Source organism: Globicephala melas, chromosome 2, assembly GCF_963455315.2.
Source record: "Globicephala melas chromosome 2, mGloMel1.2, whole genome shotgun sequence".
NCBI classification, from domain to species: Eukaryota; Metazoa; Chordata; class Mammalia; order Artiodactyla; family Delphinidae; genus Globicephala; species Globicephala melas.
Genome location: NC_083315.2, coordinates 18,180,174 through 18,200,876, shown reverse-complemented (window position 1 = coordinate 18,200,876; position 20,703 = coordinate 18,180,174). Strand labels below are relative to the sequence as shown.

The 20,703-nt window shown below is 40.2% G+C and overlaps 1 protein-coding gene across 4 annotated transcripts in view; it reads left to right on the top strand.

Moving 5' to 3' along the window:
* The first annotated feature begins 353 nt into the window (after positions 1-353).
* Positions 354-20,703, top strand: part of CUL2 (cullin 2) — an 85,084-nt gene continuing 64,734 nt past the window's right edge. For 2 of the 4 annotated variants that reach the window (XM_060293170.2, XM_030837057.3), the window contains exons 1-2: positions 569-709; positions 16,140-16,280. In XM_060293170.2, coding sequence (XP_060149153.1) covers positions 16,162-16,280 — 119 coding nt within the window. In that variant the 5' untranslated portion in view covers positions 569-709; positions 16,140-16,161. Of the gene's footprint in view, positions 494-568; positions 765-16,139; positions 16,281-20,703 lie in introns of those variants that run through there. The other 2 variants (XM_030837059.3, XM_030837058.3) reach the window with 2 other exon arrangements.

Below are 20,703 nucleotides of genomic sequence, written 5' to 3'. Positions count from 1 at the left end.
GAGGAAACTAATTTTGCTAATACATATTGATCTTTTGAAAAGCCCATAGAAGTAGGTGGCAAGGAGATGGTGGTGTATCAGAATGTTCACATAGTTCTGATAGAACTCAAGGGATAAATCCTTGTGTTGAGACCACTTTTCTGACACACTGTTATCAGCAGTCCCTAACTTGGGGGTCCCCGGTCCCCCGCTCGGCGAACAGCGAGGGCTCGAGGGCACTGGGAGCCGCTCGCAGCCGCTCGGAGCACGGGTCCCGTGGCCTTCCGCGATCGCACAAGAGCGGCCCTCGGCACTCGCCGTACGCGGACTCTACCATCGCCGGCGCAGGGGGGGGTTGGAGGCCGCGGAAGAGGAGCCCCGAGGGCGGTTCGGGAAAGCCGGGCATTGGAGGACAGTTGTTTCACAGCTCGCATAGCCCGCCCGCCCTTCTCCCCTTTCCACTTCCCACAGCGCCGTCCCATCCGGGAGCTCTGCCGTGTTCCCGCGGCGGCAGGTGAGTGCCCGGCCGCGGCCCCGGCCCGGGCCCCCCCCCCTTCTCGGCGGTGGCGGCGGCCGGCGGGGAGGCGCCTGCGCGCAGTAATGGCAGCGCGGTGAGCAGGGACGGAGCTGACAGCCGCCGCCGCCCACCCTCCTCGCCGGGCTTCGTCCTGCGCGCCCTCGGGCTGTCTCCCACCCCTGGCCCCTGCCCCGCGTCCCGCCTCTGCAGCAGGTAACCCGCTGAAGGCCCGGATCCGGTTGCGGGCACCGGGAAACTTCCCTTCCCGGTTAGTGGGTGGCGGGGCTGGGGCGGGGAGAGGAGTTGGGGGCACGGAGGGGGAGGGGAGGGATGGAGGGGCGGCTGGGGACCGGGTGTCCTGTGGGTGACCCCGGCTCCAGGAGCGCCAGCCCCGGAGCCCGGCCGCCCCCGGACTGCATCCCGGGCCTCCCAAGCCGGTCTTGGCCGCCCCTCCCTCGGCCTCATTTTCCTCCTAGGGAGGGAAGGTGCGAGTGCGTGTTCTCTGCTTATTTACGTCCTCACGCGGGCACAGAGCTCTGTGTGTCTGCTGGGGGCGGGGGGGGGGCGGCATCAGTCTCTTATATCCTTACTACGAGTGTTTTCACTTTTGTTTCCGCAGACAGCGAAGATTGATAGCTCTGGGGAGTAGTGTCCTATGTGCATGCTAGACCTGTCTCACCACTTAGGGTTTGGTGAAATTAGATCCTTAGACTCTCTTAAGAGCACTTAGTTACGCACCAGGGAGTCTGCACCATTCCCCATCACCCCGCAAATACGTGCATGTACATAAAACATTTGCGAGTTGCAGGCTGTTGTTATCGTTAAATCCTCTCCTTTCCCCAGGGATTCCTATTACCAGTTGAAGGACAGTACCTTGGAAGTTAAAATTTTGATAATAAGGTAAAAACTATTAACATTTGCTACAGACTGTTTGACTTTACAGTGTAAGCATCTTTGAACTAGACCTGTGCCAAATCTACACTCATAGTAAGGTATGGGAAATAATCACTTAGTTCTCATTTACTACCGACTACGTAATAGGCATTTAAACACACTCAAAAGACTGCTCCTTCCTTTTTACAATCTCACAGTTCTTTCCAAGACAGACAGTTGAACAAATTGTTTATATTTTGCCTCTTTTGCCCAAATATAGTGTTTGGAAGACCCTTCCAAAAGAGTCAGAGATGAAATAGCAGATGTACACAGTGTTTTGAGTTAATCTTCTTCCCCCCACCCCCCGCCGCGAGATGCTGTTTATAAGTTGGGGGAACATCTCTGTAGTGTGCATGCACAAAGTATGTGAAAAATACCTTTTCTATGTCTTTGAATGTTCACTTGCATCTGAAATACTGTTACTTCACTCTCCACCCTTTGGTGATTTTTTCAGTGTTTTATATGGAAAGGTAGTTTATTCATGTTTTTTATCTTCACCAGTTTGTCACTAAATTAAATGCTGTGGACCTTCTTTAAAGTCAGTTTTGCCTTGTCTAACAGTTCAATATTTATTAAGCACCTGATTCGTATGCCAAGCATTACTGGAAGCATTAGGGATGCAACCATAAACAAGACACATGAAATTTCTGCTTTCCTGGAGCTTCAATTCTGGGAGGTAAGGGAAAGTCAGAAAGTAATTAAGAAATAAAAGCAATTTCAGAGAATCATAAGTGCTATAAAGGAAGTAAAATAGAGAGTTGTGGTAGTGACTGGGATAGACTGCTTCAGATGCTGTGGTCAGGAAAGACGTGACTGAGGTGACTTTTGACCTGATACCTGAAAAGTGGGAAGGATTTAGCCTTTGGAAGTCTGAGGGAAGAGTGTTCCTGTCTGAGGGAACAGTAAATGGAAATCCCTAGAGGTGGTTTCAAGCTTGGGTTCGGCAAATTGAAAGAAACTCAGTGAAGGTGAGCTGGGACCCTCGCGAGAGAGAAGAGGTTAGGTGGTAGCCAGGGGTCAGGTCATGTGAGGTCTGTTATCCAAAGGAGCTTGCTTGGCTTTTATTCTTAAAGTACATTGAAAAGCTATTTCCTTTTTGTGAAGCTGGGAGTGATATGGTCTGGTTTACAATCTGACTGTGAAGGAGATTGGATAAGAGGAGAATAGCAGGGATACCAGTGAGAAGGCTGTGGCAGATTTGAGTAGTGACTGGAGTCCAGTAAAAAAGATTTTGAGATATATTTTATAGTTAAAAGTAGTGATTTGGCATGGTTGGATGGGAATGCAGTTGGTTGGGACAGGGGTGACTCCTGGGTTTGGGGCTTCACCTGGGGCTTGGTGATGCCACGTGTTGGGATGGGGAAGAAGTGAGGGAAGCAGGTTGTTGTATGGGGATAGGGTTGGAGGGGACGTGTTACATAGGACCTGTTAGATGTTCACGTGGAGTTGAGAAGCAGGCAGTTGGATATACACGTCTGGACTTCAGTGGAGAGGTTAGGGAGTCCTTTGTCCATTCAGCAAATAGTTTTCAAGTACTAGCTGTGGACTAGGCGGTGGGGGTGTGTAGTAGTGAAAAAATAGACAAAAATCTCTGCCTTCGTCAGATTTAAATTCTAGTAAGAGAAAGAGATGGGGAGATCTGCCTTTATCTGTTGGTTTATTATAATTATGTTTGGATAAAAACTACATTCACCTGATTCAGAATTTGAAATGTTTGATGGGATATAGAATGAAAATCTCCTCTATTTCTTGTCCCTGCAGTTTTTGTCAAGGCCAAATATGTTAGTGGTTTCTTACTCATCTTTCCAAAGATATATTTTGTGCACATGTAGGCAAATGTGTGTAGATTCTTCTCCCCATTTGGCTAAAGTGGAAGCATACTTTCCTTGCTTTGACACCTTGTATTTTTAAGAGTATTAAATAGTATTTAAAAGTTATGAAGCAGTATGAGACCACCTAAAGAAAGAATGTAGAAAGAAGAGGAGACAGTCCTGGGGCACTGCAACATTTTCTGATTTGGTCCCTGCCCTCTTTGAGTTTGGGAACTGCACATGTGGAGTTGTTTAAAGAGCTTTTATTTTTGTGAGGCTTTTTACAGAAGTTTGCACTGTTTGTGTGTGTGTGGGTGTGTGGGTGTGTTTCACCTTATCTGCCTATTTTCTTTACATGCTAAAATAATGTTTGATTATGATTGAAAGCAGCGTTTTCATGTATGTACTGTCAGTTAAATTCAGATAAATTAATGACAAGATCAAGCCCTTGAATGTTAATATTTTGAAGAAGTTTGGCTGATGTTAAATCTTAGAAAAACAAGCAGAAATTTGGAATGTTATCATGAGACATAACAAGTTATTGATACTTGAGATGTATGACTGAATTCTCTCTCAGTAACCAGTTAATAATCAAACTATTTGTTCAGAGTGATCTGGCTCTTTGCCTGGGTTTGAATCTTAACAGTGATGTTTCTATTGCATTGCAGATGTTAGCATAATCTTTGTGTTATTATCTTAAAGAATACAGACCTTCCCCGATTTACGATGGTTTGACTTAGAATTTTTCGACTTTATGATGGTACAAAAGTGATATGCCTTCAGTAGAAACCATACTTTGAATTTTGATCTTTTCTTGGGCTAGCAATATGGAGTATGATAATCTCGTGATGCTGGGCAGTGAGCCTCAGATCCCAGTCAGCCTAGCAATTACGAGGGTGAACAACCAATATACTTAGAATCATTCTGTGCCCATAAAACCATTCTGTTTTTCACTTTCAGTACAGTAGTCAAAAAATTACATGAGATATTCAATACTTTATTATAAAGTAGGCTTTGTGTTAGATGATTTTGCCCAACCGTGGACTCATGTAAGTGTCCTGAGCACGTGTAAGGTAGGCTAGGCTAAGCTATGATGTTCGTAGGTTAGGTATATTAAATGCATTTCAACCTAACGATATTTTTAACTTCTGATGGGTTTAGTGGGATGTAACCTGATCTTAAGTTGAAGAAGATCTGTATATAGATTCAAACTATGTTACTACTGTGTATTTGGAAAGGCCTGTTGGAGATACTAGAACAGTGAAGTTCCTTTGATTCTTAAAAATTTTGAGGCAGTGAGTAGTGTTAAGATCATGATATTAGCATCTGCAACAACTTTTGGGTGCAGTTAAACCCTGTTGTTTGACCTGGAGGAGGGGAGATGGAATATTCTGTAAGTTGCTTTAAGCTTTGTTATTTTGAAGAATTAAAAAATCCAGACTTACTGTGTTCTCTACTGAATTTATAATACTTTTTATATTGGTTGGCATTTTGATTTTCAGTTAGCTGTCTTTAGCCAGATAACTTCCTATGTAAATTGATCTACCTCTTTTTTTTCTGAGATTGTTCTTGATTTATGAACTGTTTTGTTTATGAACTGTTTTGTTCAGTTTGATTCTTGTGGTTATTTTTGTTATTGTTACCTCCTTTGTTTTCTTTTTTGTCTGAGATAAGTAAGCAGCTAGTTTCTAGGTTGGAGAAATATAATCTTTGGTAGAAAATATTTAATATTTCTTTTTGAAGCATTAGACACTAATTACTATGAAACGTGTGGTGAATGTGTTAAGCCTACTTGAACTCTGGAAATGTGTAGATGTTAATGTCCTATTTGAAGATTTTAGTTATCCAAGGGATTTTCATTTATATTCTTTAACATTGTAAATGATGTTACTGTTGTTATTTAATCATTGGATTATAGCCTGATTGTGTGTCGGAATTTTTCATCAATCAGGCTAATAGTTTATCATTTTTGTTTCTCTTATCATCTGTATGCTTCTTGAAGGCAGCATCTCTAGTACTTGGTAGAGAGAGGTCTGAATATTGTAAATACTTAATAAATATCTATTAACTCAGTGACTTAAGTCCTGTTCCAATGTAGGTTGCTTTTCAAATAGCGAAATGTTGGATTTACCCTGTATAGATATTCCTTGAATTTTTCAACTTTGTTTTACTTCCGTTGAAAAAAAGTACAAGATACTTAAAATTTTATTTATTTATTTATTTAGTTTTGGCTGCACTGTGCAGCATATGGAATTTTCCAATCTGTGCCCCCTGCAGTGAAAGTGTGGAGTCTTAACCCCTGGACCACCAGGGAAGTCCCCCCAAGTTTTTTAAATGTTGGAGTAATTTTAGACTTACAGAGAAGTTGCACAAATAGTACAGAGAGCCCAAGTATACTTTTCCCCCAGCCTTTTGTAATGTTAACAGCTTACATAACCAGAGCACAATGATAAAAATGAGGATAACTAACATTGTTACAATACTGTTAAACTACAGACCTTATTTGAATCTCACCAGTTTTTCCTGTAATGTCCTTTACCTCTTTCAAGATTCAATCCAGGATCAGACGCAGCATTTAGCATGTGTCTCCCTAGTCTCTTCTGATCTGTGATAGTCTTTTCTCATCTTCCATCATCTTCATGCTTGTGATGAGTGTGGTCAGTTATTTTGTAGAATGTCTCTCAACTTTGGTTTGTCTGATGTTTTCTCATAGTTAGATTGAGGTTGTACATTTTTGTCAGGAATACTAGAGAAGTGATGCTGAGTCCTACTCAGTGCGTCACATCACAGGATACAGGGTGTCAGTATATCCTATTAGAGGTGATGTTGACTCTCATTAAGGTCATGTCTGTTAAATTTCTCTGCTTGTAAAGTTACTGTTTTTCTCTTTGTAATTACTGGATATCTTGGGGGAGATTGAAACTGTGCAGAAATCCTGTTCTCAAATTTTTGCCCATTCGTTGCAGCATCCTTTGGTAGTTCTTGCTTGTAATAATTATTATAGTAGTGTTCACCTGATGGCAATTTTATATATTTCTCATTTCCTTCTACACTTATTAATTGGAATTCTTCTATAAGGGAGAACTGTCCCTTCTCCATATTTGTTTATTCCGTAATTTGTTTGTATCAGTGTTGGGTCATAGATATTTGTTTTACTCTATGGTTTATAATCTAATTCTATCATTATTTATTTTATCGCTCAAATTGTTCCACTGTGGCTTTCAGGTTAGCTCTTTGTCTTTTGGACATCCCCCATCCTCTTTAGGAAAGCACTTCTATTTTCTGGCATCATAAGATGTCCAGGCTCATATTTTCCCTGCTGCAGCCCTGGAACCAATCACTTCTCCAAATGCTGGTTCCTTCTGTTGGAGAATGGTATCTAGAAACCAAGATCTGGATGCTGTGTGTGTTCATTGCCACTGGGGTGTCATTGCTCCTAGGCCCGCTCAGTGAGCAGAGCGAGAACTATATATGTATACTAATCCATGCATACACAAACGTCTATGTTTATTTCTATATCTTTTTATCTTTGTGTGTGTGTTAAAAACCATGAGTTCACACTGATAACTCTGATTCCAATCAAGCACTATAGCATTTACACTAGCTATCCTCTTTTATTTATGACTACTATTTTCTGACAGAAATAGAGCATACTTTTCTAATAGTCATAATAATGTATGTAGTATAAAGTTACCAAAATAATGAATCCAAGGTTTTTAGATATATGTGACTTAATTTAGCTCTCAGAATAGGATAACAAATATTGCAAGTCATTGGGTTGTGCAAAGAGAGGATAATTAGAGTAACCATTTTTAATATTTGGATAGAAAGTCAGGCCTAGAAAAAAAATGCACTCTTAATTGGATTATATGTGAAAAGGCTTATTGGTCATAGCCTTGTCTAGCCTGCATGCCAAACTGGGCTTGCCTACCCATGAGAGACTCAGACAAATTCAGGTTCTCTAACTCATCCCTGATACGTATATAAGAATTTTTTTTTTTGGCCTCCCTGGTGGCACAGTGGTTGAGAGTCCGCCTGCTGATGCAGGGGACACGGGTTCGTGCCCCATTCTGGGAAGATCCCACATGCCACGGAGCGGCTAGGCCCGTGAGCCATGGCCGCTGAGCCTGCGCATCTGTATCCTGTGCTCCGGAATGGGAGAGGCCACAACAGTGAGAGGCCCGGGTACCGCAAAAAAAAAGAATTTTTTTTTTTTAAGGCTGGTTGGTATCTTAGATTCCTTGCTTAGATTGTTAAAAATGGAAAAAAGTGAGAAAGCAAGTGAAGAAGACATTAAACTTCATGCTGATAGGAGCAATGTGAAAACTTGGAAAGAAATACTGTCTGTGTAGATGTGTGGGAGAGTCTCAAGTTCATTGAGGAGAGAAGGGTCTTTAATTCTGGTCAAATTAGCTTTATTTTGGAAGCAAATGTCTTCTGTAACTTTTTTGTTGTATTATAAGTACATTCCCTACTTACCACTGTCCCCCTTCCCTTTTTTTGAGACTGAGGTTTTCATCTTGCACTATACATTTTGCCAACTGGGATGACAGACTGCTGTATTTCTCTTTACTGTTTTCTACACCAGTTTCCTCCTTTTTTTTTTTTAAGCATACTACTAGAAATTCTTAGGTAGGAAAGTCATGTGATGGAGATGACATTTGTGGTGTGGATCTTGTGTGTCAAACCTCATTGCAACAGTAAGCTTTGTACCCTGAGCCTCCAACTAACAAAGGTACCTCTTAGCTATAGCTAATGGATCACACATTCAGTACATAAGATGGAAGTATTTAGATGCATTCTTGGAGCTTATTTTCATATGAAATCATGGTAGCATTTTTGGTCAGTGTACACTAGAGACAGCCCTTGAAATGGAAAATATTGCAAAGTTAATAATGCTCTTTGATTGGGTCTTAAGTATTTTCCTTATTTTGTGTATTTAGAATATAACCTGCTCAATAAGCCCCCTGAATGTCATTTTGAAAACTAACTATGGTATGTTGACTTACCTGAAATTTTTTTAGTCCCCAGTATTATATCTTTTTGGTAATTTTTGGAATGCCAAGTTTTTGTTGCTGGTACTGATCAATACTGAAATAAAAAATTACCATTTGCTAGTTTTTTGGTTTTGTTTTGTTTTTTTAACTAAAAAGAGACAACTTTAAGCGTTTAGCCATTTACATTATTGATAATTATACTTTTGGAAGGCAACTGAAATGTTTATCAGTAGTTAAGCTGTAGTCATACTGATCAGTATGTTAAACATGTTATACATTTTACTAAAATAGTTTATACTTCAAATAAAATATCTAATTATGCACCAATGTCAGTTCTAGGCTTAAAATGGAATGTTTTGAGATTCTGTTACTGCTTTACCTGCTGAAATGTAATTATCCAAGTCACTTCTTTGTATGAAAAATGTCTAAGTGAAGAACTACACAGTATCACTCCAAATTAAAATCCATCTGATCTTTGCAAAGTTATATCTTTTGTATTTCTGCTATTACTAGTAACTTTGTTTTTAAAACATTTTTGGAGTGGGAATTTTGTTAGGCTGTGTTAACACATCATACTTTGGGGCAGTACCATGTTATTTTGGAGCTCTTTCAGCCTCAGTACCTAAAACTCACTGGAAAGTTAAGATTTTCAGGAGAAAGGAAAGGTTAGTGACAGGTCACCTTTCAGGGTTCTGAGGAGTGAGGTATGTGTATGAGGAGAAAAACTTTAAAAGCAAAAGAGATTTTAGAACATTGCTATCAGAAATCTGGATAGCTTATTAATTTGATTTTCCTGATTGCTTCTTTATTTTCATCTTTACTTTGGATTACCTAGCTATTCTCTTAGAACTGGTAACCGATTTAAAAGTCTTTGTTGTCAGAATATTAGTAAAGTATTTATTGACTTTCATGGGAAGTCAGTGATAAATTAAGAGCACAGAGAAGTTTTATTTTTTCTTAAATGATAATTGATAGATAATAAGGATTGTAAGTTAAAAGTCTTTGAAGAATTGTAAGCAGAGGGTATGATATTATCAGACTTGCATTTTTGGAAAGCTTACATTGGCCACAGTATTTGGAATGTAACAAGGGGGCAAAACAGGATACAGGTGGCTCATTTAGGAGGCAGTAGTTGGGTGAGAGGTGGTGGTTTGGATTAGGGTGATGTCAGTGGGAATGGGAAGTAGTGGTTGGATTCAAGAAATGGTTAGAAGATAGGGTTGACAGGACTTATTCATTGATTTGAAGAAGAGAGTAAGAGAAATCAAGAATGATTAATAAAATTTCTACCTTGAGGAGCTAGATGTATGAAAATATTTATTAAGATGTGAAATACTGGAAATGGATGGACATGTTGAGTTTGAGGGGTCAGGTTTATTGAGGTATAACTTACACATAGTAAAATTCACCCTAAAAAGATACACAGTTACTTGAATTTTGACAAATTTATATGGTCACATAACCACCACCACAATCAAGATATAGAATATCTTATCACCCCAGAAGTTTCCTATTTGCTCCTTTGTAGTCCATCCTGAGTCTCTGACAACCAGTAATCTGATGTATGTCCTTATATTTTTGCCTTTTTCAGCAGCCATACAATACGTAGCCTAATGAGTCTGTCTACTTTCACTTGGCATAATGCTTTTGAGAATCACCCATTGTTGTCCACGTATCAGTGATTTGGTCCATTTTAATGTTGAATAGTACACCATTGTGTGAAAGCACCACATTTTGTTTTCCATTCACTAGTTGATGGCACATTTGGGTTTCTGGGTTTTGGTAGTCATGAATAAAGGTGCTCTAAAATTTTGTGTTTAGGTTTTTCTGTAAATGTATGTCTTCATTTCTCATCTATAAATAGCCAGGAATGGGATTGCTGGGTCACATGGGAAGTGTTTGCTTAATTTTAATAGAAACTGCCTAAGTGGTTATTTCATTTTAAATTCCCACCTGCAGCAAATGAGAGTTTCAGTTGCTCCATGTCCTCATCTGCATTTGATACTGTCAGAATTTTTGAGCCATTCTAATAAGTGTATAGTGGTATCTTGTTGAAGTTGTTTTTGTTTGTTTGTTTGTTTGTTTTTTGCGTTACGCGGGCCTCTCACTGTTGTGGCCTCTTCCGTTGCGGAGCACAGGCTCCGGATGCGCAGGCTCAGTGGCCATGGCTCACGGGCCCAGCCGCTCCGCGGCATGTGGGATCCTCCCGGACCGGGGCACGAACCCGCGTCCCCTGCATTGGCAGGCGGACTCTCAACCACTGCGCCACCAGGGAAGCCCTGATACCACTCTTGATAGAGAATTCTAGGTGGTTAGTCATTTTCCCTGAGAATTTTGAAGGCATTGCTTTATATTACCTTCCAGCTTCCAGTGTTGCTCTTGTAAATCTATAGACTTTAATTTATGTAGTCGTTTTTTCCTTTCTGAAAACTTACGGAATCTTTTCTTTACCCCCAGTGTTTTAATGTGTCAAAAAGAGGTGCCTTGTTATTTATTTTTAAAATCAAATATTCTGGGTATTCAGTATGCCCTTTTAAGTTGGAAAACTAATGTTCATTAGTTCTGGGATATTTTTTCTTTGATAATTACCTCTCATTCTAATTTTCCAGAATGCATATTAATTGAATGTTAGACCTTTTGGATTAATACTACTTTTTTTTTAAGCTTTCTGATTTCTTTTATGTGCTTCCCCCCATATTTATGGAACTGTTAATGATGATGATGGTGAAGATTTTTTTTTTTACCCTTTTACTTTGGAAAATCGCAAACATACACAGAAAATGCATATTATAATAATCCCTCATGTACTTATCACTCATTCTCAACAATTATCAATTCATAAACAAGCTGTTTAATTTTGAAGCAGATCTCAGACAGCATTTATTACATCCATAAATATTTTGGCATGTGTCTCTGACAGATAAGGACTCTCAGTTTTAAAGCTCTCATAATTATTGTTATAAACATTATTTTTTAAAGTCATCAAATATCCCATCAGTTTATAAATTTCCAGGGTTATCATAAATATAATTTTTAAAAGGAGCTTAAATCTAGATCCAAATAAGATCAGTCACACTGTGGTAGATGAATGTGCCTTTTTAGTCTATTTTAGTTCAGTTTCCATTCCACATATATCTCTCTCCCACTCTCATTTTCTTTTCTCTCTTTTCCTCTTATGTGTGTGCATAGTTTATTGAAGAAATCTGATTATCCAGTAGTTTCCTGCAGTCTGGATTTTGCTGACTTGCAGGTTGATGGTTAGTAATGCTTATATGTATAATATGTATAGCATAGGAGGAATTCAGAAGGTATTTAGTAAACGGTAGTTAATGGTAATAGTGTAATTTTCTTCTCTTATCAACTAGTATAGCAGTTGTAACTTAAATTGTGTTATTAGTATCTTTAGAAGAAAACCTTGTTAATGTCAACATAAAAAGAGCTTACTGGGCTTCCCTGGTGGTGCAGTGGTTGAGAGTCCGCCTGCCGATGCAGGGGACGCGGGTTCGTGCCCCGGTCCGGGAAGATCCCACATGCCACGGAGAGGCTGGGCCCGTGAGCCATGGCCGCTGGGCCTGCGCGTCTGGAGCCTGTGCTCCGCAACGGGAGAGGCCACAACAGTGAGAGGCCCACATACTGCAAAAAGAAAAAAAGAGCTTACTAATTCATAAAAAAAAAACTATTTAACTTAAAATTACTGATATTAAACTAGGCACTTCAATTTTGGAGGACTCATCACATATCATATCAAACTTAGTAGAATGAATCCAGATACAGCCAAACAATGAAATGCTATTAAGATTAAAGAAACCCTTGTGTATTAAAATGGAATACTTTCCCAAATATACTGTTAAGTGAATATATTGTTAAGTAAGCAGTGTAATACCATTTATGTAAAACAAGTAGAAAAAGACCCTCTCTATATTCATTTATGTAAAAAGGGGGAATAACAATATATATGTATAAAATACCCTCAGACACATATAATATATGCCTCTGGTGATGGGAGCTGGTGACTAGAGCATGGGAGTGAGAGGGAGACTGAGATTTCAGAATTTACAACCATGTAAATATACCTTTTCTCCCCTCCCCTCCACGTTAAATTGCTCCAAAGTTTTTTGTTTGTTTGTTTTTTTGTGGTACTCGGGCCTTTCCGGTTGCGGAGCACAGGCTCCGGACGTGCAGGCTCAGCGGCCATGGCTCACGGGCCCAGCCGCTCTGCAGCATGTGGGATCTTCCCGGACTGGGGCACGAACCCGTGGCGGACTCTCAACCACTGCGCCACCAGGGAAGCCCGCTCCAAAGTTTTTGATATGATTATTTCACCTTAAGTGTCTGACAGCTTTATTGAGTTATGCTTCACATACCATTTCAGTGTACTCTTGAACTGTACAATTCAGTGGTTTTTAGCGCATTCACAGCGTTGTACAAACATGATGACAATCAATACTAGAACATTTTCATCACCTAATTAGCAATCACTTCCCATTTTTCTCCAAGTCCTCTAGCCCTGTGCAACCACTGAAATACTTCCTGTGTCTGTGGATTTGCCTATTCTGGATATTTCATGTACGTAAGTGGAATCCTAAAACATGTGGTCTTTTGTGACCAACTTTATTCACATAGTGTGTTTTCAAGGTTCATCTGTATTGTAGCATCTATTAGTACTCCATTCTCTTGTATTACAGAATAATAATCTGTTGTATGGATGTACTGCATTTTATTTATCCATTTATTGCTCGATAGACATTTGAGTTATTTCCACTTTTTTGGCCTTTATGAATAATGCTGCTCTGAACATTTGCGTCCAGGTTTTTGTGTGGACATGTTTTCTCTTGCATAGGAGTGGAATTGCTGGGTCATATGGTAACTATGTTTATATAAATCACTTTTGTGATTATTTAACTTACTATTATTGACAGCCATACATACTTAGAAATGGTGCTCTAAGTGAGAAAATCTAATCTAGGAATCATTTTCAAATGTAATGAAAATTTCGTAAATGTTATTGTCATAAAATATTGTCATAATGTTATCTGGAAACATAAGTAAACATGAATTTTTATTTTTCAATTTTTTTTTAAATTTGGAGACTATGATTTATTTTTAGGGGCCATAGGCACAGTACCTGTGTGCCAAAGTGTTAAAAACCCTAACATTGCATGAATGGACCCAGAAGAAAGCTAGAGGAAACTTTAGTAATGTGAGATTTGAACTTTGCAGGTGCTCAGTAGGACATAGTCTCACTGACTGGGGATGGAAGTGGTCCTGACAGGACACCAGGTGAAAGACATGATGTGGCACAGGAATGAAAACAAGACTCATATGTATTCTTGTGAGTTGTCTGACAGTTTGGGAAGTGGAGAAGAACAGTGTGGTGGTCGTGGTCTTGTTTCTTTCTTTGCCCTCTCTCTTTCACATCCTTACATAAACGCTCCATGAGTAAATGATCATTTAAACAATTGAAATAAAATGAAGACTTCTTTCACCTTGGTGTCCACATTTTCCACCCATCTAAGAATGGATTATCACTGCACATAAACCCATTCTATCAGGAACCTGTTGGTCTCAGCAGAGAAGTCAATGCCAGTCTGATTCTGCTAAAACTTCAATAAAGCTAAAAGGTAACCTGTGCAACCATTAAAATAATTTATAAGCAGGGTGTGTAGTATGATTCTATTTTTATAAGGGGAGGAAAGGAATGTGAAGCAGACAGTGACAGCTTTTTGATAGACAGTTACAGAATAGTCCCTACCTTGAAGAAACACTCATAATCACAGTTGAGCATGGTTTAATCCTCTAATAGAGTTCTGAAGTAATGCATAAGAGGGCACCTTACCTAGCTTAAGTGGGCCCAGAAAATTTCTTGAAAGCAGATATTCTGGGCCAAGGCTGAACTATCAGTAGGAGTTAGGGGAATGGGTGGAAAGGGGGAGGCAAGGAGAAGAGAAGAATTTTAGGTACAGAAAACAATGAGGATAAACGGCAGGGTGTGTGAATCAGCCTGTTGTGTTCAGTGACCTCTAAGCAGAGAAGTTACCAGATTATGATGTCAAGGAAGGGGGTCCCATGAGAAGAGCAAGGTGGAGAGGTGCTTTAGTCCAAGGTCAAACCATGGAAGCTTGGTGGGCCATGTTGCCAATGAGCTTAAACCGGATGCTATCTATAGTGGACAATCACAAACAGCTTTCAGTACCAGAGTGACATGGTCAGCTCTGTGGTTTACGTAGGTTATTTTTGTTTCTGAGTGCCAGGTCCAAGAGTCTAACTTTCTTGAAGGTCAAGAACTTTGTTTATTGACCACTGTATCCTCAGCCTAGTACAACGCCTGGCATGTATCTAAGTATTCACTAAGGATGTTAGTAAGGCAGTATAGTTGTATATTGCAGTTGAGGGCAGGGGTTACAGCACGGGTCTGAATAGCTCCATGACCTTAAAGCAAGTTTCTTAATCACTCTGTGATCAGTTTTCTTATCTAGAAAATGGGGAGAACATTGGACCCTACCTAATCAGTTTGTTGGGAGGATTAAGTGAACTTACATAAAGCACTTAGATTTGTGTTTGGCTTATAGTAAGTACTGTGTAAATATTAACAGTTGTTAGTATTTCTTTGATAAAGATTAATACAAACTGGAACTGCTGAGGGCCTGATCTCAGAGCATTCATAGGGTTGCACAGGAATGGATGGATTTAAGAAGTATTGAGTAACACAGTTAGATAGGATGTGTGAATAAGGGTGAGACGGAGTTAAGGTTAATTTTCTGATTTAGAGCTAGAGCTTTAGGTTTCCCCCTTCCCCCAGTACACACACACACACACACACACACACACACACACACACACACACACACACACACACACACACACACACACACACACACACACACGAACTACTGCTAATCCATTCTCGGTAGTTAGAGGAAGTTTAAGGCTTGTAGGTGGAGTCCCTGGTATGTTGAAGAAAGAGGGTTGATTTAGTGTGGCACACCCTCTTTTGGGTTTTTGTTTGGCTTCTCTGATTCTTTTTCTTCCCTTCCTTGGACTCCTCTTGAGTTCTTTTCTTCACAGGACAGAAACGTAAGAAGGGCCCAGGGCCACCTCCGGTTTGTGGGCTGGGACCGTGCAGCTGGTCTCCTCCCCTTGTCTCTTTTTTCCTTTCTCTCTATGCATTCCCCCCTTCTCCCCACTGTTTCCCTACCTCCTTTTTTACCACAGCGGGACACAGGAGGAAGAATGTTTCCTCCTTGTTTGGCCCTGGCTACAGACTAGCTTGGTGCTTCACAGTCCTAGTAACGAGGGAAAACTTTGGGGAAGATGTGAAGGCCTGTGCCGGAAAAGTGCTCCCTTGTGCAATTAAATTTAACTTTAGAGGTTTCTCTTTTTAATTCTGTTCTTCTGGTGTGATATTGAAAAGGATTTGGAATCTAGTTAAACTGATGCTTCAGGAAAATAAACCCTTTAATTGTCTTGTGTTTTCTCATATATGGCCTCAGTCTCCAGTTTAAGGAGTGCAAACCACAAGGATTTGGGGCCAAAACCTTTTTATTGAGTATCTCTTGTGCATTTCTCATGATGGAAGTTAACTTTTTGGCTCATTAGGTCCCAGCTTCTTTCTCTCAGCAAATTAAATGAGGCTTCTCAATCTTTGGGCCACCCTGGGTTATAAATAATTTGTGCTAAAAGCTTTTTATTTCCTAGAGTTTGCAGTGAATGCACATATGCTGTGGAGTTCCTTGTCTGGACAGTCATGAAAAGATGGCAGCCAGTGTTTATTGTTCTCACCACGTGCCAGGTTCTGGTCTCACCCCTTCCGTGCAGCATGCTGTCTAGTTGTGTGGTGCTTTAGAAACAAGTAACTGACCTTGTAGAATTCATGCTAACGTTACCATTGTTTTTAATTAACAGATTTCAACACTAAACTTGCACAATGTCTTTGAAACCAAGAGTAGTGGATTTTGATGAAACCTGGAACAAACTCCTCACGACAATCAAAGCTGTGGTCATGTTGGAGTACGTGGAGAGAGCAACATGGAACGACCGCTTCTCGTATCCTTCCAGTGGCACGGATGCCTGCACTGATCAACATGCTAGGTTCATAAGCTTGTTGAAAAGTGACAACAGGTTTAAGTTTTCCTAAGTGGAAGAACATGCCAGTGTGACTATTTTCATATATATTATTGTTCACATTTCCAAGTTCATTGCCTGTATGTGGCAGTCAACAATCTTTGATAACCTTTTGCTCAACAAATACTTTACTGAGCACTTAGTATATGTCAGGCACTACTTTAGGCTTTGGGAGTACATTTGTGAACGAAGCAAACTACTTTCCCTTCATTCTACTAAAGGAAATAGATATTAAATGGATGTAAAACACAAAACCTGATGCCAGTGCTTCTAACAACAGGTTACATCCCGTGGGGGGACGTAAAGCAAAGCGAGGGCATGAGCGTGTTTGGAGTGCGTGTGCGCGCCTCTCTAGATGGTGGTCAAGGAAGGTCTCCTTGAGGATGTTGATGATGTCGAGGATGGCGATACTTGAGCAGAGGCAGGAACCGAGGGAGGGAGCAGGTCACACAGAAACCTGGGGGGGAGTGTTCCAAGCAGAGAGCAAACAGCAAATTCAGTGGCTCTGAGATGGAAACGTTTCTTATTTGGGTTTTCTACATTTGTGATTTAGGGGTTTTATATGAAAATATAAATTTGTGGTTTCCCTAGGACAGTCTGAAACCTGCTGTCCTGCATTCCTACATGACAGCAATCTTTTTTTAAAAAATACATATATATACATACACACACACACACACACACACACACACACACTGTACATGATATGTATAATGTATGTATATTATTATAACGTTATTAATAATATTATTTTATATATACATTATATATGTAAAAAACACAGTGCAACCTCCAGCACCCAGGCTATATACTCTGGCACCAAAGGAAAAAACCACAGTATTACAATACTGTAGTTTCTTAGTACTGGGGAGGTTAAAGGGGTCTCTAGGAACCCTCAGCCACAGGTAGCTGGAGTAGAGTGGTGGGTGGCAGCCTCATCAACTCTGCCCAGTGTTTGCCAGGGGCCACGGCTGGGAGGGCCTGGGAACGGCCTGTGCCCTGGCAGACTCCGACCCGCCTCCGTCTTCCACCACAGGGACCACCACACACACCACATTCCAGGGCAAAGAAGGGGCATAGGGTCGAGGCCTGGTCTCTGGGTCTGAGTGCCATGGCAGTGCCCCAGGGCCCTGAAGGAGGCCTTGTGGACTGGGTGGACACTGTAGGGACCAGAGATTCTTTCCCCCAAAAGGGAAGGTGAGATGTGAAGGTATTATTACCAGAGTGAGCTTGGAGATTCCGAGTCCTCTCACGCGCTGTGCCGCCCTCTCCAGCAGTGTCCTGGGGCTGAAGGATGGCTGCCCTCACTGTGCGAGGTGTGTGTTCTCTAGAAAAGCTTGGATTTCATAAGACAGTGATTCAGCTTGTTCTCAATGCCTAACCTAATTGTCAATATTAAACTGAATGTTGATGCAAGAACAGTGAAGTTCTTTGAATTCATTACAATTGCAGTTGTCAGTAAGAAACATTTGTTAGGGTACCTATGTTCTAGGCACTACAGATACAGAAAATGATGGTAACATTTCTAGAAGGCTTCAGAGTTTGCAAAGATCTTTTATATTTTTAATATAGAAACAAGCCTATAAGATCAGTGGGGCAGATATAATAGATGAGGAAACTGATACTCAGAGGTGAAGGGACTTGCCCCGGGTTATGCAGGTAGTCATTCATGGAGCATACAGACTTGCATACAAGATGTCTAACATCTAATTTCCTGTACTTTCCATTGTATCTAGATGATAATTGTTATGGAGTCTGTCTTTGAAGAGCTTATTTTTGAATTAGTCTCTTAAATTTTTTTTGTGGAACATCATGAATTGTTTTTGGTGGGAATCAGTAAAAACTGAGAAAGGGTTAAAGGTTACTTGTGTGTTAATGAGGTTGGGCTAAGCACATACTCAGGTACTTTTAATGCTGTTTTAACTAAAATAATGAGCAGAGAGAGGAGAGAAAGAGTTGGTCATAGAAGATTACAAGAAAAGAGAAAATGAGCATAAGGTAAAAAATAGAGTCATTAAATGTGTTCTTATTCTTCTACAGAATATACAGTTAATTGCTGGTTTATAAATGGTTTTGAGATAGCTGACTTCCTTTGAAAGTGCCCCTTCAGTTACTGATATTTCTAAGATGTTTATTGTTTGATCCATCTAAGATGGTTCAGTTACTCTTGACCTGGTCAAGAGTTTTCTCCTCCTCCCCTGAAGTAAAAAGTATCTACAGAAACAGTAAACTGAGGAGTGGAATATCATTTTAAATTTTATTATGAAAAATAAAGGAATGGAATATCATTTTAAATTTTATTGTGAAAAAATTAGCATTTTATTATGATTTTATTTATTATGTAAAATTATGTTCCTAATTGTTCTAAAGCCAGATTCCCTCCTTTTCCCTGTTATTTTGCCCTAGAATATAAGGTTGACATCTGATACTCAGATATTTTATGTAGAAATTTTAGAGGCTATAAATCTTTAATATTTTGAAACTGGAAAAGAGCCCTCCCTACAAATTGTTCACCACCATATATTAATACTTGATCTTTTACAAAGCATTTTTTGAGGTGTATGAAATATAATGCATACATAAGTAAGATATACATGTAGAGTTGAGCAAATAATTATAAGACAGACACCTGCATTATCACCACACAGGTTAAGAAGCAGAACACTGCTGGCATCCACCAACCTTCCCCCACCAGCTGCCCCTCTCAGTTCACAAGCCTTCTCCTTTCCCTTGGAGGTAACTACTATCATATTATTCTCTTGTTTTTTAAAGAACAGCATGATTGCTTATATATACAGCCTTAAACAATATTGGTTAATTGTGTTTTGAACTTTGTATAAATGGAATCATACTGTGTACATTCTTTTGTGTCATAATTTTGTCTTTCAACATATAATGCATGTGATTAATTTGTTACAGATGATCTTGTAAAATATATATTATTAGCCCATTTTACAGTTGAGAATATAGTGGCCCAAGAGGGTTAAGATTGACTTCCCGATATTGTAGGCTAGATGCTGGGATAAAAATGCTCAAGTCTCCTTACACCCTTGAAGTGGGTATCAAAGAAACCTGGTCTGCCAGCTGAAGTGTTTAACCTGTGTAAGTATGGAACTTAGTGAACCCCTGTCTACAACATTTTTACTAAATATAACCTCTGTAAGGGCACAGATACCCGTCTGTTTTGTTCACTGCTGTATTCCCAGTATCTGGTACATATAGACACCTAGCAAATATTTGGTGAGTGAGTAGCTACTGTCAGCTGAATGCCATGAAGCATACTGTACGGATGAAAGAAGTAGCATTAATATTTAGCTAGTTCTCTTATTGTGTTGATAAGAGGGCTCTTAACCCTCATCCTTCATAAATGTACTGGGTCCAGTTATGTATGCAAGGCATTCTGGTTGATAGGTAATGTAAATAGAAGACATCAGTGTTTTCTTTTGATGCATAACAAATTACTACAGATGTAGTGGCTTAAATTTAGTGTTTCACTCTTTTATTATCTCCCAGTTCTGTAGGTCAGAGTCCATCGTGTGACTAGGTTCCCTGCTCAGGATCTCACAAGGCTGAAATCGGGGTTGGCTGGCTGTCTTCTCATCTAGAGCTCAGGGTCCACTTTTAAGCTCATTCTTGTTGTTTGGCAGAATTCAATTCCTTACAGCTATAGGACTGAGGTCCCGGTTTCCTACTTGACTTTTGGCCGTGAGCTGCTCTCATTGACTTACGGTCACTCTCCAGTTGTTGCTTGTGACCCCCTTCCATCTTCACAGCCAGCAGTGGTGAGTCAAGCCTTTCCCCTTCTGCAGCTGGTGCAGGGGGGCAGGGGCTGGTAGGGATCTGCCTTTGAAGGGCTCATGCGATTAGATTAGGCCCATCAGGGAAGTCCAGGATCATCTTCCTATTTTAGAGCCAACTGATTAGTAATCATAACTGCAGCTGCCAAGTCCCCTTGCCATGTAAAGTAACTGGGCGTGCTCTCTTATATTCACAGTCCCAGGGGTTAGGGAAGGAAGTCTTCAGAGGCCATTTTTAGAATTCTGCCTAACACAAGTAATAATGATGCTCTATAACAGAAGCTCTGTGACAGCTTAGGTGCAGTCTAGGGTCGTTTGGGACTTACTGCTTAAGAGGTATATCAAATGCTTATGATATGATAGAGGCTAGGTGTAGATGTACATTTACTATTTGCTTCCCTGGGTTGGAGTTCTTTGGTTCTTTTGGTTTATGGTCGACCCTTGAACAACACAGGTTTGAACTGCACAGGTCTGCCCATACTCAGATTTTTTTCAATAAGTATACTGTCGGTCCTGTAACCACGGGTATGGAGGACGGACTGTAAGGG